The sequence below is a fragment of the Lotus japonicus genome, chromosome 3, assembly GCF_012489685.1.
Source record: "Lotus japonicus ecotype B-129 chromosome 3, LjGifu_v1.2".
Taxonomy (NCBI): Eukaryota; Viridiplantae; Streptophyta; class Magnoliopsida; order Fabales; family Fabaceae; genus Lotus; species Lotus japonicus.
In genome coordinates, this window is record NC_080043.1 from 47,765,916 (window position 1) to 47,790,594 (window position 24,679).

General features: G+C 41.2%; 1 protein-coding gene across 1 annotated transcript; it reads left to right on the forward strand.

Annotated features, from left to right (window-relative positions):
• Positions 1-2: 2 nt before the first annotated feature.
• LOC130744242 (uncharacterized) lies at positions 3-461 on the forward strand. Its single transcript, XM_057596435.1, has 2 exons — positions 3-161; positions 258-461. Exons 1-2 carry the CDS (start codon positions 3-5, stop codon positions 459-461), a joined length of 363 nt encoding a protein of 120 aa, XP_057452418.1.
• The last annotated feature ends 24,218 nt before the right edge of the window (positions 462-24,679 follow it).

Below are 24,679 nucleotides of genomic sequence, written 5' to 3' on the forward strand. Positions count from 1 at the left end.
CCATGACAAGTAATTTTTCAACAGGGAGCTCTGCGTCCAGTGGGTATGGTCGAAGGAGGAACGTACTGTGCAAGTGTGGTCTTGTTGCTCCAGTTGTGACTACTTGGACGAATGAAAATGGTAACATTGGGAGCCGTTTCTTTGGATGTGGAAGGTTTAAGGTAATTTGCCTAATTTTTAGCATTCTATGTTGAAGGTTGATTGTTAAACTTATTCTGTTGTGGCTGAAATTTTATGGGCATTTACATCTTTGTCAGGAACAGAACAAGAGGCAATGTGATTTCTTTCAGTGGTATGATGAGATGGAGGGCAACCCGCGTGACAAGAAGTTAATTGCAGGCTTGTTGCGTAGAGTTGAGGGGATGAAGAAGAATGAAGCAATGTTGATCAAGTGGTGTGTGTTGGGATGGTTAGTAACTGTGTTTCTGTTGGTTGTTTGTGTAATTTTGATGATGAAGTAGAAGTATGAGTATGGAATCATGTAGTAGAAGTAGGAGTATGAGAAGGAATGTTGAAGTAGAAGTGGGAGATGAGATAGGGTGTCATGAAATTCAGTGTTTTTAATTGTAGCCTTAATTGTACTGTTTCTGCAAGTATTTTGAAAAGAAATGAAATATGGCAGTTTGTCAAGTTATTTTGCATTGTTGTTTGTTTCATATCCACACAAGCCTAAAACTTGTGTGACATGTAATTGCACATAAGGCTATCATTAACAAAGGGATGTCAAATGTCATTCATAATCAGAGGCTATGTCATACCAGACAAGAGATGGATACTACCGTTTAATTCAATGTAATGTCCTGTTTCTGCAAGTATTTTGAAATGAAATATGACAGTTTGTAAAATCTTCTCACATGGTTGTTTGTTGCATATCCACACAAGCCTAAAACTTGTGTGACATGTAATTGCACATAAGGCTATCATTAACAAAGGGATGTCAAATGTCATTCATAATCAGAGAAGAGATGGAATGGATACTACCATTTAATTCAAAGTAATGTCATACATAAACAAGGCCCATAAACAAATGGGACTAAATAAAAGCAAGTCTAAAGGCATTACACCACCACAATACACCATGAGCATTCATAAACTAAGTTCCAAAACTTGCTCAAAAAACAACAATCTCAAAAAAGTAGGTCTATAGTCAATACAGCCCAAAAAAACACAACAATCCCAATAGACCATAGATCAACTTGTGCTCTCTTGAGTGCCAACAACAACTCTTGCTCTCTTATTTCCTCGTGTGGATGCTCCAGAAGGAGGTAGTGAAGCTGTTATGGTGATTCCTTGAGAAGGTTGCTGAGAAGCTGGCTGAGAACCTTGTTGAGAAGCTGGTTGTGGAGCATCCTGAGAAGCAGTTTGAGGAGCCTTCCTCTTTCTCTTTGCAGCAGGCTTATAGTGTGGTCTCTGAGGTGATTTTCCAACCCTTGCAGGAGAAGCATTTGCACTCCTTGTTCCTAGTATTGTTCCACTTCCAGTAGCCCCTCCTGGGTGGACTTTCTTTGGATTTTTCTGTAAATGTGAATTATGTAGACAAAGTATCATAAAAACCTTGAGCAAAACTTGATCATTAGTGAACCACAAAATATAAGACCTAAAAAAAAGTTTGAATTGAACCTTGTTTCTTACCTTTTCTATTTCCCTGTCAGCACCAGTTTTCCCTCCACAAGTCCGCACATTGTGACCCCATTTTCCACATCTGCTACACTTGACTTTTGATTGATTTCTTGCTAACTTATAAGGATTTCTTGGTTCATCATTCTTCTTGTTCCTTTGTTTCTTTGGCCTGCCAGGTGCCCTCCTTACATAGGGTGGACTCAATGGTGGAAGATTGCTCTCTATAACATCCTGACTTGACGACTGGCCTCACGGTAACAACACGAGTCTTTTCAGCGCGCTTTGTCCTCACTCGCGCGCTTCCCGGGAAAACTTCCCAGAAGGTCACCCATCATAATATTGCTCCAAGGCTAGCACACTTAACCATGGAGTTCTTATGAGTTGGGCTCCCGAAAAGAAGTTGCAACTTGTTGTTATGGGTAGTACAATCAAATCATATATGCCTTCCTCAATTGTATAGTCCATCCCTACACAGTCTCGGAATACCTCTTGTTCGGGTGTGGTGCGTCCCTCCACATAGAAGGCGATCAATCCTCGCCCTCGTCAGCTCAAGGCGTCACAGGCCCACCAACTTCCGCTTGGTTCGTCCCCGAACCACACCGTACTGGGAGAGGTCGGCTCTGATACCAATTGTAACATCCTGACTTGACGACTGGCCTCACGGTAACAACACGAGCCTTTTCAGCGTGCTTTGTCCTCACTCGCGCGCTTCCCGGGAAAACTTCCCAGAAGGTCACCCATCATAATATTGCTCCAAGGCTAGCACACTTAACCATGAAGTTCTTATGAGTTGGGCTCCTGAAAAGAAGTTGCAACTTGTTGTTATGGGTAGTACAATCAAATCATATATGCCTTCCTCAACTGTATAGTCCATCCCTACACAGTCTCGGAATACCTCTTCTTCGGGTGTGGTGCGTCCCTCCACATAGAAGGCGATCAATCCTCGCCCTCGTCAGCTCAAGGCGTCACAGGCTAATGTAAGACCCAAGTTTTTTAAGTTTAGAATAAGTGAATAAAATTCCTATTTGCGATTAGGTTTGATGTATCGTGAAGGGAAACCTGAACAAGAGTTTATTGAATGGAATAAATTTATGAAGGAGAAAATTCAGGAAAAGTCTAAGGATTGTATCAAAATCGATAAAAGTTATAACACGACTAATATTGTTGAGCTTTGACCTTATAGTTATTACACCTATTAAGACTTTATTTGACTATTGCTCGTGTTTAAACTATAGAAGTTACACGAGGTTTAGGATAACACACTAAGCCTAGAAAGTAGTCTTCCATCGATGCGTTTAAAAGGAAGCTAGAAGCTGAAGAATGAATCTCATAGAGATTTCTGCTTGGTAGTATACGTATTATATTGAGGGTGTGTAGTTCCGTAGCGGCATCGTTGAAGATTTAATATCAGGATGTTTGTGACTGCTGGATGATAGGAACTTATTGACTGTTCCAGTGGATTTTTCTAGATTTCCACCTTCGATGTATTAGGCCTGATCAACTTAATATTGAGGGGGTGATATTCGGAATCACAGCTGGCTATGGACTTTGATAGAAGGATTGGTAAGATTAACTTGAGTTGATCGAAGATTAGTTGAATTTGGGAGAAAAGTTCGTGTTAAGTAATTGATTTTCTTTGGGAAGGAGTTGTCGTTTTAAGAAATGAATATTCATTTAAGGAGTGTTGGAGAGTTAAAGGATATTAGAGGTCCAAACTTAGTGAAGGTTTAGATTTTAAGTCAATCGATTTAATCACGAACGCGTGAGACATGAAGTCTTGTCAGGTTTTGATCGAGAGACTAAGTATTGGATTGATTGGACGATGATCAAGTTACAGAAAGGAAAGTGTTATTATTAAGATGAATACTTGAGGTTTTCATATTTGGATAAGTTTCGTAGAGTTTAAGAGTGAATGGAACTTTGTTATGGATTTCGGTGAGGCATGCTAGAGTTAGGAAGTGAATTTTGCTCAGTTAAATAAGAATCCTATGATTAAGATTGACTTAGGGAGTTGAAAATCATGTATGAATAAGGGATGTAGTGGGGATAGCAGTTACGATAGTAGTTAAACCTCAGAAGGTTGGAGGATCGGATGATAAAATGACTAGTTAAGACCCTTGAGGTATAGTTATGAATTGATCTTCTAGCGGATAAGTCTCGATTTATGCGAAGTGTTAGGGATTTCAGTAAGTGTAAATTGGTTTGAGTGAGGAAGGTTTTGAGGACGAAGACGATAATAATGGATTGTTAGATATTAAGATGAAGATTAGCTTATAAGTTGTTGATAAGTTAATGTTAAAGGGAATGAGTCTTGTGATGCACAAGGTATTAAGACTCAAGTTGAGTTTTAATTTGAATGGTGACTAAGTAGAAGATTGATTTCATGGTGCGAATGAGGATAATTACGAAGTTGGAAGTGACGTTAATGGACTAGTAGATTCCAAGGCAATAGTTCGTCTAGGAGTTATCAAGCGATCGAGTTGAGTTTTGGATCATGAGTGAGCATCACGGGGACAAGTTGAGCATTCACTCCGGAACATAGAGATGTACCGAGTTTCTAATCAACATTTTGGACGAACAAAAGCAAAGGAACAAGTGGTTAATGTTGTGCGATTGCACGAATGCCAACAAATATTATTTCCAACGGAGACCCGACGCAAGTGGTCGAACCGGACAACATAGAGTTGGAAGATGATATGACTTTTGAGACGCCGTCGGTCAGCATTGGGGCTAGAAGAGTGAAACAATCGAGGAGAAAGTAGAGTGCTGTAGTGAAAGTTATTTGGAACAAAGACACGGACGGTGCTATATGGGAGTTAGAGGAAAAGATCAAGGAATGATATCCGGAGCTTTTTACTGAACCCTAAGTTTCGAGGACGAAACTTTCTTTTTGGAGGGTAGTAATGTAAGACCCATGTTTTTTAAGTTTAGAATAAGTGAATAAAATGGCTTAAATATGTTGGAGGCCCCTATAAAATAGGGGTCCTTTGGTTTAAGCCCCTACAAAATTTTTTCTTGGGAATAAGCCCCTAATGAGAAAATAATATATAGTGATAAGCCCCTGCCGTCAACTTCCGTTAAAAAATATATGAGTCAACAAACGGAGCTGACGTGGACCTTTGCCACCTCATCAAGTGGGCCCACAAGCTGTTGACATGGAAATGAGAAGAGAAATATGAAAATGTCAAATGTGGGATTTGAACCCAAGACCTAGAGCATAATGGGCAACATCCTTCCCACTAGGCTACAAGCTGCATCTTTAATACAAGTGCAAAATTTGATATATATCTCATTTAAACTGACAATTTTTTTTAAAAACACCATAATCAGGATTCGAACACCATACATGGAGGATCATACTCAATGTCCTTACAATTGAGCCACTGGCTCATTTTGTTATTCATGCGCACAACAATATATATATATATATATATATATATATATATATATATTATGTAAAAAAAAGAACAAGAATTCAACCCCACTTAAATCATAAAAAACTATTATTTTGTTCTTTCAGTATATATACTCATTAGTACTTAAAAGAAGTCAATATATGAACTCTAATAAATTTGTAAGATTTAACTTTTTTACGTTTTAAAGTTTTGTAAATATGTTTTTCTATTTACATTTAATATTTTATTTTGTTTCAAATTGATACATTATATTTTTTTGAACTCCAATTGATACATTATATAAGAGCGTATAAGAGCCTAAAAATGTAATTTTTAGAACTACCACATCAAATTTATTTAGCATTATCAGTTTGTTTTTAAATATATATTTAGTTTTGCGCTAAAAATACATGCATAAATTAGGCATTGACTTAGTGGTTAGAGCCTCCTCCATGAACCTCTATGTTTTGGGTTCAAATCATGCTTAGGACATTTTTAAATTTTTGGTTGAAATATTAGCAGCTTCAGTTTAAATAAGATATATATTAAATTTTGCACTTATACTAATGATGCAGCTTGTAGCCTAGTGGGAAGGATGTTGCCCATTATGCTCTAGGTCTTGGGTTCAAATCCCACATTTGGCATTTTCATATTTCTCTTCTCATTTCCACGTCAGCAGCTTGTGGGCCCACTTGATGAGGTGGCAAAGGTCCACGTCAGCTCCGTTTGCTGACTCATATATTTTTTAACGGAAGTTGACGACAGGGGCTTATCACTATATATTATTTTCTCATTAGGGGCTTATTCCCAAGAAAAAATTTTGTAGGGGCTTAAACCAAAGGACCCCTATTTTATAGGGGCCCCCAACATATTTAAGCCGAATAAAATTCCTATTTGCGATTAGGTTTGATGTATCGTGAAGGGAAACCTGAACAAGAGTTTATTGAATGGAATAAATTTATGAAGGAGAAAGTTCAGGAAAAGTCTAAGGATTGTATCAAAATCGATAAAAGTTATAGCACGACTAATATTCGTTTAAACCTAGGGCAAGAACACTAGTAAATATCTAATTTACACTTAAAGACACGATGAAAACTAATTCCAAAAATCTTCAGAGAAATGTTAGAACTTCTCTTACTCCATCTATAACAAGCGTTTCGATGCGAAACCCTAGAATGTACGAACGTCCGATTCCAATCCTCGGAGGTTTGCCGAAACTAAAACCCTGATAGTTCAAGAAACCTAAAATCAACCGACGATGAAGACTTTTTCTATTCGGAGCTTCAAATGAAGATTCCACACGCGTACACCCATTTCTCTTGATGTTTCCAATCTTTCTTCAGAAGGAAGTTTTCTCTTCCGACATCCACTGCAAGACTACGAGGTATAGATACTATCCCTCACTTCTGATCGTCAATTATGTCGTCTTCTTCTATGTTTTTTTGTGCTCAAAATTTGGAGCTTTTTGTAAAACTGTCCAAATAGCTTGATTTTAGGTAGCGTTTGGTAGACACGTCTGAACGGGACGGAACGGGACATGTGCGTTCTGTTCCGCGTTTGTCATGTTTTTTAGATGGAACAGAACAGGACAAATTGCTCCAAGAACGGGACATTTTAGTTCTGTAGAAAAGGGTGGAACGGAAGAGAACAGAACGGGACACCTTATTAAATATATTTGAAAGACAACATTACCCTGAATCTATTTTCATATTTCCTAATCTTTACCCTCTTCTCTATTTCTCATCATCCATCTTCTACACGTCTTTTATTTTTTTCCTGCTCCTGCATAATACAATATTTTATTCAATGTCTTATTTCTTCTATCAAAAACAAATTGCCTTTTTGTGCATCAATTTTCTCAGATCCCTCTAGCAATTCCGCTTCCATTTTTTCCTTGATACTCGAATGTTGTGATTTTTCTCAATCAGCCACAATCAAACTTCATGAAACCTCCCAATCACAAAGCATCGCAACAGACAAATGATGGATGAGAGAGAAAGACGGCGGAAGAGACAAGAGAGAGGGACACACGGTGGAGGAAGAGATCAAGAGGCAGCGATGAATGCCCGTTCACGATGTGGCTCCGTTCGCGGCGACCTGAGATCCACGACGGCAGATCCGGCCAGTGAGTGTGATGGTCCCTGGTCACGGCGTGGTGGAGGTCCGGCGGCGGACTGGATGCGGGCGGTGGGGCTTGACTTAATGGAGGCAAGGCTTGTCGGTGGCTATGGCAGATGAAAGGGGGAGACACCATTGAAGTTGTGTTTTTTTTTTTTAAATTGCCATTGAAGTTGTTGTTACAGGCTTTGCAGCGTTACGTTAGGGGAGAAGAACATCCTTATCTTGTTTTGCTGACTTCTCAAATGATTTTAATCAATCTGGATTATTGTATGTTCTTTTTATAAATTATAAAATAATATATATGAAAAAATTATTTTGTTGAAAACAAATTTAAAAGCTTAATAAAATATAGGGGTATATGTGTAATTAGCTTTATGGTTCAGTTCTGTCCGTGATGTATTTACCAAACACGGTGTACAGAACATCATTATCCTGTTCCATCCCGTTCTGTTCTGTTCCATTCTGTCGTGTCCTGTTCTATTCAGTTTCCAAACGCTACCTTAGTGTCTAAACATCTTCCCTACGTACCCAAGAGTACTTCTAGCGGATTACATTTTGCCGAATGTCGTCGAAATGCCGCCGGAATTCATTTCTGTAGGAAATAGCCATTTTTAGACAAAGTTTCAACCTTTGGACTGAAAACAATCGACTTAGCTTAGCGTTAGTAGGATTAGTCGTCATAAACTTCGTTGGTGACGTCCCCATCCAATTTGTTTTTCGAAATTCCAATTTTGAAATTCTGAGCTAAAAATATTGACCAAAATACCCCTGCGACAGTTTTCGATCCGATAATTTTTCCGAGTTTAAATTCACCTTAGTTACGACTAATAATAGCCTTCGGCTACAGTATATGCCTTCGGGTAACTCGGGCATTCGATGGGGGTTATGATCGACCGTATGGTTAGGATCGACCTGTTGATTGTCAGGCATAGTGGAGGGAAAAGTCGACCCGCAGGGTTAGGACTGATCCGGCTATGTCAAGGTTGTAAGTGACACTCGAGGGTTATGGTTGACACAATGTCAGTGTTAGGACCGACTCGATCGTGCCCAGCCTACTTCTTCCGGAACCTTTTGAATTGACGTTGCATTGACATATCATGCACTCTAATTATATTTGTTGAGATTTTGATGATTTGATGTTGATAAACATCGTTATGTGTTTTGATGATTGAATTGTATTAGAGATTTGATAACATGCAATGCATAAACCTTAGGGTAGACAATGCAGAACTTATATGTATACATACAACATATATATATATATATACCCCTTACTCTTTACCTGTTGTCTTGTATTCTCTATACTATATTCCGTAAGTTGACCCTTGCGCGTGCTACCTGTGTTTGAGGGGCTATGTATGCCCTTTTTGTCAGATGCCGTTGACGGATTGTTTCGTGATGCTTCGTCGTACGGGGAAGACCCGGAGCGAAATGACTACTACTGAGCCTTCGACGTGGACCGGGACTGAATGCATGACCAGATGAGGGTCGATGATGGAAGTATAGGGTATGGGTGTTTAGAGCCTACTAAGGTTGGGTGTTAGTGTCATAGCTCTGATTGTCATTTCTCATTTTGGGGGCAGGGTAGGTCCCCGACTATTAGCTTTTGTGTGGTGCTCTTCCATGAGGATCACAGGGAGTTGTCGGACGTAGAAAGTCTTATGGAGGCCGTTTGGGCCGACTTACCTTATTGGAGAACTGTATTTCTAAAACTTATGACTCTATCTATGAGTCGCACTTGTTTGCCATTGGGCAATACTTTTAGTTACTTGGTGTTACTTTCCGTCACTTGAGGACACTCATGACAATGTTTTCAGTTGTAGCCAGGGCTGTACCTTTATCGTATGTTAGTCGCTGTTAATCGCGATTGGGTTGAGTCTTTGTTTCGACAAGTCTATTTATATTTAATCAAAATGAAAAAAAAATACTTGCTTTTCCGCTCCATTTTATTTTTTAGTTACTAAAGTGACACCCGAAAATCGGGGTGTTACATTGTGGTATCAGAGCTTGTCGAGTCTTTCGGGAGTCTTTGGGGAATAGGTTTTCTGTGCTAGGTTGTGTGACTCTACAAAGAGTGAAAATTGATTGTCTGCTAAGCGATTTTTCGCTTAGAATTGATTGAAGTTATTGCTTAATCATATTGTATAGTCATGCTAAATGCTATCTTATGATTAGTACTAACTGTTTGTTTAACTAAACAGAACATGGTGAACTCTAACCAACTTGCTGAGATGGTGGCCACTTTGGTCCAAGCAATGACTGTACAGACGAATGACAATGCACATAGGCGTGCTACTGAGGATACACGCGAGCTACACTGGCTTCAGAGAGAAGCAGCCCTGGACCAGAACAGGGGACTGAATGATTTTAGAAGGCAGGATCCACCCAAGTTCACGGGTGGGACTGACCCGGACAATGCGGATCTATGGATCCAAGAATTTGAGAAGATTTTCGAAGTACTACAGACTGTTGAAGGGGCTAAGGTGGGCCGAGCAACTTATCTGCTGCTGGGCGATGCTGAGTACTGGTGGAAGGGTACCAGAGGAATTATGGGAGCTAACCACGAAGAGGTGAATTGGAACTCTTTCCGTGCTGCATTTCTAGAGAAGTACTTTCCAACTAGCGCTCGAGACGAGCGAGAGGCACAATTTCTGACCCTTTGTCAAGGGAGCATGATCGTACCTGAGTATGCTTCCAAGCTGGAATCATTGGCTAAGCACTTCCAGTTTTTCAACAACCATGTTGATGAACGCTACATGAGTAAGCGGTTTCTGAATGGGTTGAGAGCAGACATCGAGGATTCAGTGAGGCCGTTGGGGATTATGCGATTTCAAGCTTTGGTGGAGAAGGCCACAGAGGTGAAAAATAGAAGGATGAATAGAACAGAAACTGGGGGACCGATGAGGTCGAGCTCCCAAGACAACCTTGGAAAAGGAAAGTTTCAGATGAAGAAGCCTTATCAGCGCCCTATGGGGGAATTATACCCTAGGACAGTACAAACCGATGACCATTGCTACTGAAGGTGCAGGGAATCAAGTCGGCAACACGGATGTGACATGTTTCAGGTGTGGGAAGACTGGACATTTTGCTGACAAGTGCCCAACGACTGGACCAAGAAGCTTTACTTGCAACCGAGTGGGACATCTAGCTGTGGATTGTAAGGCGCCCAAGAGGGAGCCATCTGTTAACACTGCAAGGGGAAAGCGCCTCACTACTAGGGGAAGAGTTTATATCATGGACGGAGAAGGATCGGAGAAGTTAGCCAGAGGAGAGCGCAAGAACGACGGTAACCTTCTAACCATTCTTTCTCATTCTAGTATAATACGTTCCATTACTCTCGTAGCGCATGCAACACACCTATCTTACTTATATTGTTGAGCTTTGACCTTATAGTTATTACACCTATTAAGACTTTATTTGACTATTGCTCGTGTTTTAACTATAGAAGTTACACGAGATTTAGGATAACACACTAAGCCTAGAAAGTAGTCTTCCACCGATGCGTTTAAAAGGAAGCTAGAAGCTAAAGAATGAATCTCATATAGATTTCTGCTGGGTAGTATACGTATTATATTGAGGGTGTGTAGTTCTGTAGCGGCATCGTTGAAGATTTAATATCAGGATGTTTGTGACTGCTGGATGATAGGAACTCATTGACTGTTCCAGTGGGTTTTTCTAGATTTCCACCTTCGATGTATTAGGCCTGATCAACTTAATATTGAGGGGGTGATATTCGGAATCACAGCTGGCTATGGACTTTGATAGAAGGATTGGTAAGATTAACTTGAGTTGATCGAAGATTAGTTGAATTTAGGAGGAAACTTCGTGTTAAGTAATTGATTTTCTTTGGGAAGGAGTTGTTGTTTTAAGAAATGAATATTCATTTAAGGAGTGTTGGAGAGTTAAAGGATATTAGAGGTCCAAACTTAGTGAAGGTTTAGATTTTAAGTCAATCGATTTAATCACGAACGCGTGAGACATGAAGTCTTGTCAGGTTTTGATCGAGAGACTAAGTATTGGATTGATTGGAGGATGATCAAGTTACAGAAAGGAAAGTGTTATTATTAAGATGAATACTTGAGGTTTTCATATTTGGATAAGTTTCGTAGAATTTAAGAGTGAATGGAACTTTGTTATGGATTTCGGTGAGGCATGCTAGAGTTAGCAAGTGAATTTTGCTCAGTTAAATAAGAATCCTATGATTAAGATTGACTTAGGGAGTTGAAAATCATGTATGAATAAGGGATGTAGTGGGGATAGCAGTTACGATAGTAGTTAAACCTCAGAAGGTTGGAGGATCGGATGATAAAATGACTAGTTAAGACCCTTGAGGTATAGTTATGAATTGATCTTCTAGAGGATAAGTCTCGATTTATGCGAAGCGTTAGGGATTTCAGTAAGTGTAAATTGGTTTGAGTGAGGAAGGTTTTGAGGACGAAGACGATAATAATGGATTGTTAGATATTAAGATGAAGATTAGCTTATAAGTTGTTGATAAGTTAATGTTAAAGGGAATGAGTCTTGTGATGCACAAGGTATTAAGACTCAAGTTGAGTTTTAATTTGAATGGTGACTAAGTAGAAGATTGATTTCATGGTGCGAATGAGGATAATTACGAAGTTGGAAGTGACGTTAATGGACTAGTAGATTCCAAGGCAATAGTTCGTCTAGGAGTTATCAAGCGATCGAGTTGAGTTTTGGATCATGAATGAGCATCACAGGGACAAGTTGAGCATTCACTCCGGAACATAGAGATGTACCGAGTTTCTAATCAACATTTTGGACGAACAAAAGCAAAGGAACAAGTGGTTAATGTTGTGCGATTGCACGAATGCCAACAAATATTATTTCCAACGGAGACCCGATGCAAGTGGTCGAACCGGACAACATAGAGTTGGAAGATGATATGACTTTTGAGACGCCGTCGGTCAGCATTGGGGCTAGAAGAGTGAAACAATCGAGGAGAAAGCAGAGTGCTGTAGTGAAAGTTATTTGGAATTAAGACACGGACGGTGCTATATGGGAGTTAGAGGAAAAGATCAAGGAATGATATCCGGAGCTTTTTACTGAACCCTTAGTTTCGAGGACGAAACTTTCTTTTTGGAGGGTAGTAATGTAAGACCCATGTTTTTTAAGTTTAGAATAAGTGAATAAAATTCCTATTTGCGATTAGGTTTGATGTATCGTGAAGGGAAACCTGAACAAGAGTTTATTGAATGGAATAAATTTATGAAGGAGAAAGTTCAGGAAAAGTCTAAGGATTGTATCAAAATCGATAAAAGTTATAGCACGACTAATATTCGTTTAAACCTAGGGCAAGAACACTAGTAAATAGCTAATTTACACTTAAAGACACGATGAAAACTAATTCCAAAAATCTTCAGAGAAATGTTAGAACTTCTCTTACTCCATCTATAACAAGCGTTTCGATGCGAAACCCTAGAATGTACGAACGTCCGATTCCAATCCTCAGAGGTTTGCCGAAACTAAAACTCTGATAGTTCAAGAAACCTAAAATCAACCGATGATGAAGAATTTTTCTATTCGGAGCTTCAAATGAAGATTCCACACGCGCACACCCATTTCTTCTGATGTTTCCAATCTTTCTTCAGAAGGAAGTTTTCTCTTCCGACATCCACTGCAAAAAGTAGTTTTTCGGGTAAAATAGATTTACACCGATTTTGGATCGTTTGATTTAATTCCAAGAAACCGGTTTTGAGTTCTTAAATTCTGTCGCCGGAACCTATCTTAGAATTCCCTGAGGAATACGTAGGAAAAATCGGAATCGCGAAATTTTCATTTTTCCGCATTTTCCAAAACCTATAAATAGCAAGAAAATGAGAAATTTTGGCAAAACTTACCCATTTCTTTCCCAAAACCCGCGAGCACATAGGAGGAGGAGGAGAAGAAGATTTTCGCCGTTTCTTGCCCGATTTCTTCACAGTTCGTTGCTACTCGAAGACTACGAGGTATAGATACTATCCCTCACTTATGATCGTCAATTATGTTGTCTTCTTCTATGTCTTTCTGTGCTCAAAATTTGGAGCTTTTTGTAAAACTGTCCAAATAGCTTGATTTTAGTGTCTAAACATCTTCCCTACGTACCCAAGAGTACTTCTAGCGGATTACATTTTGCCGAATGTCGCCGAAATGCCGCCGGAATTCATTTCTGTAGGAAATAGCCATTTTTAGACAAAGTATCAACCTTTGGACTGAAAACTATCGACTTAGCATAGCGCTAGTAGGATTAGTCGTCATAAACGTCGTTGGTGATGTCCCCATCCAATTTGTTTTTCGAAATTCCAATTTTGAAATTCTGAGCTAAAAATATTGACCAAAATACCCCAGCGACAGTTTTCGATCCGATAATTTTTCCGAGTTTAGATTCACCTTAGTTACGACTAATAATAGCCTAGGAACCAAGTTTGATCGAAGAAAAGTCGGCGCACACAATTAAAGTGTGTGGCCATGAGCACCCTTGGGGAGGAAGAAAATTTCTTTTTCGAAAACTCGTTCTATCGCGCTAGATTATCGTACCCCGGAGTATGTGCTACTTCGTGTAACCTTAGTGAGTATGGATTGCTGAGTTTCTGACTGATTATGATGGAATTCTGTGGTTTTTGCTCTAAGGTTCATTTGAGGAGTTTCAAGGAGAAGAAGGCATAGAGTGTGAAGGAACGTTTGAGGAGAACGCTGGAAGAACTACAGGTGAGGACAACTTACCTTACTAGCTAATGTTTTAGGTGTCGACGAATTCGACTTGATTTATTGTTTATGCACTTGATTGTGATTGACTGGGAAATGTTTTCTGAGGCTTCGGCTGACAATGATGATTATTCACCTCTGGATTGTTTTTGAGATTGATTCACATGCTATGTGCTAAGTGGTTAATCTAGGATGTGTTGATATTGATCTATATGCTAAGTGCCACATGGTTAATCTAGGATGTGTTGATATATGTGCCATGACTGTTGGATTGTGCTATTTTGACTATGTAATTACACGTATATCAAATGTGCTTCAGAGTGAGGATAACGGGCATGTTATGCCAAAATTTTTATGAGATTTTGACAGAGTTTGACGGGACGAACGGAGATTCGAGCCTCGTTATTGTTTTAGTGGATCGAGACATTCTCTGGGAGTTATTTGGGACTATGGGATCTTTGAAACTCATAAGGTTTGCGATAAGACTAAATGGAAACTATTTTACAAGGAAAATTCATAAGACATTAAACAACCTCTGAACCTTTAAATAATGATAACAATCTCAGATGAAAGCTTAGGGTTTGAATCTTAGTTTTGGAAAATGAGAAGTGTTGTCGAGTCCAAGTGTTGAGGAAAACTAATAAGTTTGGAGTATGTTGATACTCTTTTGCTCGAGGAGCAGTTTTGTTGTTGGGCTATCTAAAAGATAAGCCGGGAAACGGGTAGTTTCCGAGTATGTTGATACTCTTTGCTCGCTGAGCAGTTTTGATCATCGGATGGAGATGAGTCGGATGATTTGAGGAATCATCATGAGATACAGTTTATGCCTTCGGGTACAGTTTATGCCTTCGGGTACAGTATATGCCTTCGGGTACAGTATATGCCTTCGGGTACAGTATATGCCTTCGGGTAACTCGGGCATTCGATGGGGGTTATGATCGACCGTATGGTTAGTGTTCTGGACTAGGGAGATCTGACGTAGGAGACTGACAGAAAGTAAACCCTAGCAGAGTACTAAAAATATCATAAAAGAAATATTCTCATTAAATGTTCAAAAGGTACTTTTTACAAGGTGTTGACCTCTCCTTTTATAGAGGGAATGATCATGATGTGGACTTTCACTGTACTTGGGCCTGACAACCGGGGCCCAAGCCTCTATACATATAAGACAAATCTAAAGGAATCTTCCAGCTGGCGCGTGGGCCCATCCAAAGGAAGGGCGGGCTTCGATGTTGTTCCGCAAACCCCGCCATGGCTGCTTTCGTTCATCCAAATGCTCGATTTGGGCGGGAATAAGGGATCCTTATGTCCCGCCCACTCCACATGCCCCCAAGACATGAGGCTTAGGTAAGTTGAGTCGAAATGTCTTTATATGCTACTTCGTCGCCTACTTTTATCATTTACTTCATTCTTCTGATAATTGTGTCGCCGTTCCTCGCGTTGTGATACGTCGCTGCGCCTCCATTTGTGGAGATGTCGCCATTTCCGTGATGCAACGCCGTCGTTATGTTATTCATTACCACGCCATCCTTATTTTGTTGATGCATCGCCCTTTGTCACAACTGTCCATCACGTCTTTTCAGCTGACACACGTGACCCTTGTTTTCCGGGATTTTAATCATCATTTGCCATGAATGCAATTTCCGGGTGTGCGTCTCGAGGAATTACGTCTTTTCACCCCATACCTTTTCAAATTTCAAATCCCACGACTCTTCACGATCTTTTCCACTCATTCTCTCTCTCTTCTTTCTTCCTTTATAAAAACCCCTTTTTACATTTCACTTTTCACTTTCCTGCAACTTTATCTCTGAAACTTTCTCTGAAAATCTTGCCTTCTCCTTTTCGAACTCCGGTGAATCTCCGTCACACCGACCGTCGTCATTGCGCGGTGCTCTCCCATAGCCGACATCCTCTTTACTCAATCCTCCACTTCTTCCTCCGGTGAGTCCTTTCTCTTTCTCCTTTCTCGACACTGTTCGTCTTCTTCTTTTTTCCTTTTTTGGACCTGTTCATCTTCCATTTATATTTTATGAAATTACCCAGTATGTCGATGCAAAACATCAGTATTTCTTCCTTAGAATTCTCTTCACCCTCAACGGAGGGGGAAGTTTCTGCCCCCACTGGGGAAGTTTCTGCCCCCACTGTTATTGAAATTCATTCCTCGCCTTCTACTCACGAGGATTCCGGTCCCGCCGGCTCTGTAGATTCTATTCTCTCTTCTAATGGAGATTTGTCTTCACCCGAATGGCGCTCAAACGCACATTTGGTTGAAGATAAATGTCTTTGGCGTTCAATCTGGGGCAGTATTGGGAGCATCAACTCGCTTCGAATATCTTCCCAAGGGTTTACAAAGATAAATCCCGCCACCTCTAATAACGTAGATCATCTGTTGAATGTTCTCCCCTGTGGCGAGGATGATTGTGTTCTTTTACGCAAAGAATCATCCGATGAATCGCCCGATTTCTTTTTTGTTTATGGCTATTTTTTCCTGGACTTGAATATCAAACTTCCATTTTCGCCATTTATATGTCACGTTCTTTCCTTTCTGAACGTGGCGCCTTGTCAACTCCAACCCAACGCCTGGGGTTTTATCCGCTGTTTTGAAATTCCCTGTGAACATTTGAGTTTCACTCCCACCTATCCCTTGTTTTTCCTTTTCTATAAGACAGTCACCACAAAACCTACATCTGTCAAGTGGGTTCCCCTTTTGGCCCGCAAGAACATGAGCCGATTCACCGCCCTTAAAAGCCATTACAAAGTGTGGCAGAAAAAATACTTCAAAGTTATGGAGTCGCCTGAAATAAATAACTTATTTCGAGATTCCGATAATAACCCTCTCTTCCCCTTTTACTGGACAAAAAACCCTCGCCGAAAAATATCCGTTTCATACGACGCCTTGGATGAATCTGAGCAAGGCATCGCCGATTACCTTCGCACATTACCAGTAATCTCTGGTCATGACTTGATTGAGGCGTCGAAATCCGGCACTTTAAATCAATTTTTTAGTAAGTTTATAATCTTTGCACATAACTTGTTTTTCTTTTTGTTCATGTATCTCGCCTAATTGGTGCTTTCCATGCAGCTACGATGGGAAAGAGCAAGGTTGACGCGAACCCAATCAAGATGAAGGAATACCTCGCCCAGTCTACTGCGGCGGCGAAGAAGAGGGCCGCCGAAGCTGAGCAAAAGAAGAAGAATGACGGTGCTTCGGGTTCTGACAACGTCAGGGACCCAAAGCGCCAAAGGACTTCAGGCGCTGCTGGCGGCAGACCTCTTCATCAATCCACACTCGATCCAGCCGGTTTAGCTTCTAAAAGTCATCCGGCGGAGAAAAAGAAAGGAAACGACAACGTCCTGCCGCCCCACCAAGACTCAAGCATTATCAACCGCCCGCCAACTCCGTTTGGCCAAGCTGGCCCTAGCTCAGTCACTGGTGGCGAGGCTCCTCCCCCTTTGCTGAGCTTATCTGATCCTCACTTCAACGGGTTGGAGTTTATGACTCGTACTTTTGACAACCGGATCCATAAGGATATTTCCGGTCAGGGCCCCCCCAACATTGCTTCTGTGGCGATCCATCACGCCCTTTCTGCCGCCAGCACTGTGGCGGGGATGGCTCAGTGTGTGAAGGAGTTGATTTCAGCCAAGAACCGTTTTGAGAAGAAGGCAGCCGATTACAAGACTGCATATGAGCGAGCTAAGACTGATGCTGAGACTGCCCACAAAAAGCTGAAATCTGCTGAGGAGAAGTGTGCTAAGTTAACTGATGACTTGGCGGCTTCGGACCTGCTTCTTCAAAAGACCAAGTCTCTGAAAGAAGCCATCAACGACAAACATACTGCTATTCAGGCCAAGTGTCAAAAGCTGGAAAAGAAGTATGATCGTCTGAATGCTTCTATTTTAGGGTGCGCCTCCCTCCAATTTGCTCAAGGCTTTCTGGCGGCCAAAGAGCAGATAAGTGTGGTTGAGCCAGGCTTTGATCTTTCCCGCATTGGCTATTTGAAGGACATTAAGGATGGCCAAGTGGTTGGCGAGGATGACGTAAGCCTCGATCTCCTTCCTCAATTTGATGATGAAAGTGAGCCTGAAGAAGAAGAAGATGGCGAAAATGGAGAAGGCCAGAACAAGGGCGAGGACCAAGGAAAGGAAGACCCTCAAGCTGTTGCAGGCCAGGGAAACAGCGCCAACAACGATAACGTAGCTTGAATTTGTTTTTATTTTGTTAAGTTTAAATTTTAGCTTTGGGCCTTGCCCTTTTTGCTCCTTTTGTTGTTTTAAATCATGTGTGGGCTTCGCCCCTTTATCCTTTTTTTTCAATATGACTTGTTTAATTTCAATCGTTGTTACTTTTAAGCTGTTGTTTACTAAATTGTTCTTTTTATTTGGCTTCATATACTCTAGCCGATTTTCCAACGTGGCTTGGTTTCTAGTGGCCACTAGAATTGCCAAGGCTTTTATCATTTGATGGCGATACTTTCTTATTCCGAAAGGTTTCCTCGCGGTATTGTATACCTTGATACGATTTGTATTGCATAAAACTCGTAATAGAAATCAAAAGATAAGAAATACTATTGAAATGATCTTTTCATTACTTTTCACATATGGAAACAATTGTTCCTTCATTCTTACATATGTCGCCTCATTAAAAACCTTTCCAAAGAAAGGGAAAAAGAGTGCGGCTTCATTCACCTTTGTTGTTTCTTTTAACTAAAATACTGTTTCAGGTGGGAGGCGTTCCATGTTCGTGGAACCTTTTGACCGTTAAGTTGTTCCAACTTATAAGCTCCTCCTCCAACATCGCCTATAATCCTGTAAGGCCCGCCCCAATTGGGTGAGAGTTTGTTGTGCTTGTCGGGTATTGTATTTTTTCGGGTATTGTTGGCACTACTTTCGTTGAGAATTTTCTTGCAACCTTCACTTTTCCCGCCTCATTCCTTATGTGTGCCTCCCGTTGTTCCTCCGGCAACATAATTAGATTTGCTATCAGATTTTCCCCGTTGTCATTCTCATTAAACCGAGCCACTCGCCAACTTTGGTTTTCTATTTCCACTGGGAGCATGGCGTCAGACCCATAAGTTAAACGATACGGGGTTTCCTTTGTGCTTGACTGTTCAGTGGTGTTATATGCCCAAAGAACGCCTGGTAGTTCCTCCGCCCAACGCCCTTTTGCTTCATCCAGCTTCTTTTTTAAGCCTTTCAAAATAACTTTGTTAGCTGACTCGGCCTGTCCATTGGTTTGTGGGTGTTCTACCGAGGCAAATCTCATTTCGATTCCCATTGCTGCGCAAAATTCCCGGGTGACATTACTTGTAAATTAGGTCCCATTGTCCATTACCAAAGCCATGCGAACCCCAAATCTGCACACAATTCTTCGCCACAGGAAATTCCTGACCTTGACCGCCGTGATAGTCGCCACTGCTTCAGCTTCTATCCATTTGGTGAAGTAATCAACCGCCACGATGATATACTTCATTTGTGCCTTCGCTACTGGGAATGGTCCCAAAATGTCAGTCCCCCACATAGCAAATGGCCAAGGTGCCATCATGGTGGTTAATTCCTCCGGCGGAGCCTTATGCAAGTCAGAAAAGACTTGACATTTTTCACATTTCTTAACATATTCCAGACAGTCCTTCTTCATTGTGGGCTAGTAGAATCCTGCTCTCAAAACCTTTACTGCCAAGGATCGCCCACCAATATGACTGGAGCATACTCCTTCGTGGACTTCCGCCATTATTCCCGGGGCATCCTTGGTGTCAACACACTTCAGCATAGGAGACATAATGCCTCGCCGATATAACTCACCATCTACCAGTGTATAGAAACTGACCTCTCTATGTTTTGCTCTTGAGTTCAAATCGTCATCCTGTGGAGGGTTCTGTAGAAAAATCTTGATTGATTCCATCCATGAAGGCTCGCCTTCACTTATTGACTTCACTGCTTTGAACTTCACTTCCACTAAATCAATACTTGGGCGAGGCAGGGTTTCTTGAATGACTGTTTGGTAATTGCCCAATCGCCCTGTACTTGCTAATTTTGCTAGCACATCAGCCCTCTCGTTTTGACCCCTCGGGACATGCTCTATTCTAATGTCTTTGATTTCCATCATCAATCTGCGCACCACTTCCAAGTATTTGGAAAGTTGCGGATCCTTTACCTGATACTCGCCCTTCACCTGTTTAACCACCAACTGTGAATCTCCTTTGATGAATAACTTTTGGACTCCTAATTCAATGGCTAGCCTTAAACCGGCGATCAGAGCCTCATATTCGGATTGGTTGTTGCTCGCCTTGAACTCGAATTTTAGAGACTGTTCGATTATCATTTTATCTGGACTTTCAATGGTTATCCCAGCCCCACTTCCAGTGTTGTTGGAGGACCCATCCACAGATAAGACCCATTCTCCTTGAGTCTTCTCTCCTTCCGTGGGTGTTAACTCCGCCACGAAGTCGATCAAACTCTGGATTGTGACTTGGCCCCTCGGCTCATATTGTATGTCAGACTCTGATAACTCCACTGACCAGCTGACCAATCGTCCTGATAAATCAGGCTTCTGTAATACCTGCCGTAAGGGAACATCAGTTTTAACTTTTACTTGGAAACTTTGGAAATAAGGCCTGAGGCGCCTTGCTGTTTTCAAAATCGCCAAAGCCGCCTTTTCAATTTTCTGGTACCGCAACTCCGCCCCCTACAAAGTATGGCTTACAAAATATATAACCTTCTGCTTATTTCCTTCTTCCTGAAGCAACACCGTACTCACTGCCTTGTCAGTGACTGCTAAATAAAGTATTAAGGGGACGCCTGGCGTTGGCTTGGAGAGTACCGGTAATGTTGCTAATGTTTCTTTTAACTTGGTAAAAGCTTGTTCGCATTCCTCTGTCCACTGAAACTTTGAATTCTTTTTTAAACATGTGAAAAATGGGGCCGCTTTGTCACCCGCCGTTGGAAAAAAACGTGATAAAGCGGCCATTCGTCCTGTTAGACGTTGCACCTCCTTTACACTTGTTGGGCTTTTCATTTCCAAGATCGCCCTCCCCTTGTCTGGATTCACTTCTATCCCTCTTGAGGTTAACATAAATCCCAAGAACTTTCCTCCTTGGATCCCAAAGGAGCACTTCTCAGGATTTAACTTCATTTGATATGTTCTTAATTGAGCAAATGCTTCCTCAAGATCGCCGCCATGATCACCAGCCCTGGCGGACTTTACAATCATGTCATCCACATATACCTCCATATTCCTGCCTACTTGTCTTGAAAAAATTTTGTCCATGAGCCGTTGATACGTGGCTCCTGCGTTCTTCAAACCAAAAGGCATTGTCTTGTAACAATAATTCGCCTGATTGGTCATAAATGCTGTACTTTCTTCATCCGATGGATGCATCATGATTTGATTGTAGCCCGAGTAAGCATCCATGAGACTTAAAAGTTCATTCCCCGAAGCTCCATCCACAAGCTTATCAACATTGGGAAGTGGATACGAATCTTTGGGACACACTTTGTTCAAGCTTGTGTAGTCTGTGCACATTCGCCATTTCCCATTGGATTTTTTGACCATCACAACATTGGCGAGCCACGTTGGGTACTGCACCTCACGGATGAAGCGAGCCTTGATTAGTTTCTCAGTCTCTAATTGTACAGCCTTATTCTTTTCATCACTCATTCTTCGCCTTGGCTGGATGACTGGGGTCGCCCCTGGTCGAATGGCCAGTTTGTGAGTGATCACATTGGGGTCAATCCCTGGTACATCATTGATGGTCCATGCAAAGAGATCCAAATTATCACCCAGGAGGGTGATCAATCTTTCCTCTTGCTCCTTTGTTAAACTGCTGCTAATCTTTAAAAATTTATCCTTAATTTGCACTTGCTTGGTTTCTTCCAGAGGTTGTGGGCGGAAATCATCAGCATCGTCTCTTGGATCTAAACTAAATCCCTCTTGTGGAAAGATTTCTGTAATTCTGTGACTTTCTTTGGCGGCCTTACGCCCATAGAGCGCCACACTTCTTAAATAACATTCTCTTGCTGCATTTTGGTCCACATGCAATACCCCAACCTTTCCAGAAAGTTGCAGGAAAGTGAAAAGTGAAATGTAAAAAGGGGTTTTTATAAAGGAAGAAAGAAGAGAGAGAATGAGTGGAAAAGATCGTGAAGAGTCGTGGGATTTGAAATTTGAAAAGGTATGGGGTGAAAAGACGTAATTCCTCGAGACGCACACCCGGAAATTGCATTCATGGCAAATGATGATTAAAATCCCGGAAAACAAGGGTCACGTGTGTCAGCTGAAAAGACGTGATGGACGGTTGTGACAAAGGGCGATGCATCAACAAAATAAGGATGGCGTGGTAATGAATAACATAACGACGGCGTTGCATCACGGAAATGGCGACATCTCCACAAATGGAGGCGCGGCGACATATCACAACGCGAGGAACGGCGACACAATTATCAGAAGAACGAAGTAAATGATAAAAGCAGGCGACGAAGTAGCATATAAAGACATTTCGACTCAACTTACCTAAGCCTCATGTCTTGGGGGCATGTGGACTGGGCGGGACATAAGGATCCCTTATTCCCGCCCAAATCGAGCATTTGGATGAACGAAAGCAGCCATGGCGGGGTTTGCGGAACAACATCGAAGCCCGCCCTTCCTTTGGATGAGCCCACGCGCCAGCTGGAAGATTCCTTTAGATTTGTCTTATATGTATAGAGGCTTGGGCCCCGGTTGTCAGGCCCAAGTACAGTGAAAGTCCACATCATGATCATTCCGTCTATAAAAGGAGAGGTCAACACCTTGTAAAAAGTACCTTTTGAACATTTAATGAGAATATTTCTTTTATGATATTTTTAGTACTCTGCTAGGGTTTACTTTCTGTCAGTCTCCTACGTCAGATCTCCCTAGTACAGAACAGTTAGGATCGACCTGTTGATTGACAGGCATAGCGGAGGGAAAAGTCGACCCGCAGGGTTAGGACTGATCCGACTATGTCAAGGTTGTAAGTGACACTCGAGGGTTATGGTCGACACAATGCCAGTGTAAGGACCGACTCGATCGTGCCCAGCCTACTTCTTCCGGAACCTTTTGAATTGACGTTGCATTGACATATCATGCACTCTAATTATATTTGTTGAGATTTTGATGATTTGATGTTGATAAACATCGTTATGTGTTTTGATGATTGAATTGTATTAGAGATTTGATAACATGCTATGCATAAACCTTAGGGTAGACAATGCAGAACTTATATGTATACATACAACATATATATATATATATATATATATATATATATATATATATATATATACCCCTTACTCTTTACCTGTTGTCTTGTATTCTCTATACTATATTCCGTAAGTTGACCCTTGCGCGTGCTACCTGTGTTTGGGGGGCTATGTATGCCCTTTTTGTCGGATGCCGTTGACGGATTGTTTCGTGATGCTTCGTCGTACGGGGAAGACCCGGAGCGAAATGACTACTACTGAGCCTTCGACGTGGACCCGGACTGAATGCATGACCAGATGAGGGTCGATGATGAAAGTTTAGGGTATGGGTGTTTAGAGCCTACTAAGGTTGGGTGTTATTGTCATAGCTCTGATTGTCATTTCTCATTTTGGGGGCAGGGTAGGTCCCCGACTATTAGCTTTTGTGTGGTGCTCTTCCATGAGGATCACAGGGAGTTGTCGGACGTAGAAAGTCTTTTGGAGGCCGTTTGGGCCGACTTACCTTCTTGGAGAACTGTATTTCTAAAACTTATGACTCTATCTATGGGTCGCACTTGTTTGCCGTTGGGCAATACTTTTAGTTACTTGGTGTTGCTTTCCGTCACTTGAGGACACTCGTGACGATGTTTTCAGTTGCAGCGAGGGCTGTACCTTTATCGTATGTTAGTCGCTGTTAATCTCGATTGGGTTGAGTCTTTGTTTCGACAAGTCTATTTATATTTAATCAAAATGAAAAAAAATACCTGCTTTTCCGCTTCATTTTATTTTTTAGTTACAAAAGTGACACCCGAAAATCGGGGTGTTACACTCTCTGTCCATAGATTTGGACCATTGTTTGGTAAAATGACGTATGAATAAGTGGAAAGAAATGTATCCCTCCTGCAAATTGCAAACACTCAGATTAATAAGCTATTAAAATCACAGTGAAAGTTTAGAAATGTATACCTAAGCTATTAAAATCACAGTGAAAGTTTAGAAAGAATCTTTACTTGTAGTAGTTGTGAACATAGTCTTCAGGGTTACACCGGTTATACCAAATACAAGCAATAGCATGACAACATGGGATACCTGTCAAATCCCATATTCTGCAAGCACAATGATTGTCCTTAAGATCCACATAATACTTTTTAAAAGGTCCATTGTAAACCTCAAAAGATGAGTTAACTGTCTTCCCACACCAATGAACTAACCAATTTTCTGCCTTTTTCTTGTTTGCCTCCAACTTTTCTTGAATCATAGGAGCAATGTTTCGCCTATATCTGTTCATTAGCTGTCTTTGCTTAACAATCCTGCAGCTTATTTAGTGCTTCAATCCTTCAATCTGTGAAATGATTGGTTTGTCTCTGTGTTCCAGAATTGCCATGTTGAAAGCCTCACACATGTTGTTCACTTGAAGGTCGCAAAGGGAATTTGTGCTGAAATGAGCCCTTGACCACTGCGTTGGAGGTATCTCACATAAGTCCTTCCAGGATATCTCATCTCTTTCAGTTTTTTCATTGCCCTATCAAATTGAGGCACAATGCATGCTCTTGCAGCAGCCCACAAAGCTCCTTTCATCTCTTGTCTTGGATATTTCTTCCTCCAATTGCCATAAACATGCTTCACACAGATGCCCTATGCTCCAC

Bases quoted from the DNA above. Each gene is read 5' to 3' on its own strand.
- LOC130744242 (XM_057596435.1), top strand. From the start codon at position 3: ATGACAAGTAATTTTTCAACAGGGAGCTCTGCGTCCAGTGGGTATGGT. The intron at 162-257 runs GTAATTTGCCTA...CATCTTTGTCAG, and splicing joins TTGGATGTGGAAGGTTTAAG to GAACAGAACAAGAGGCAATG.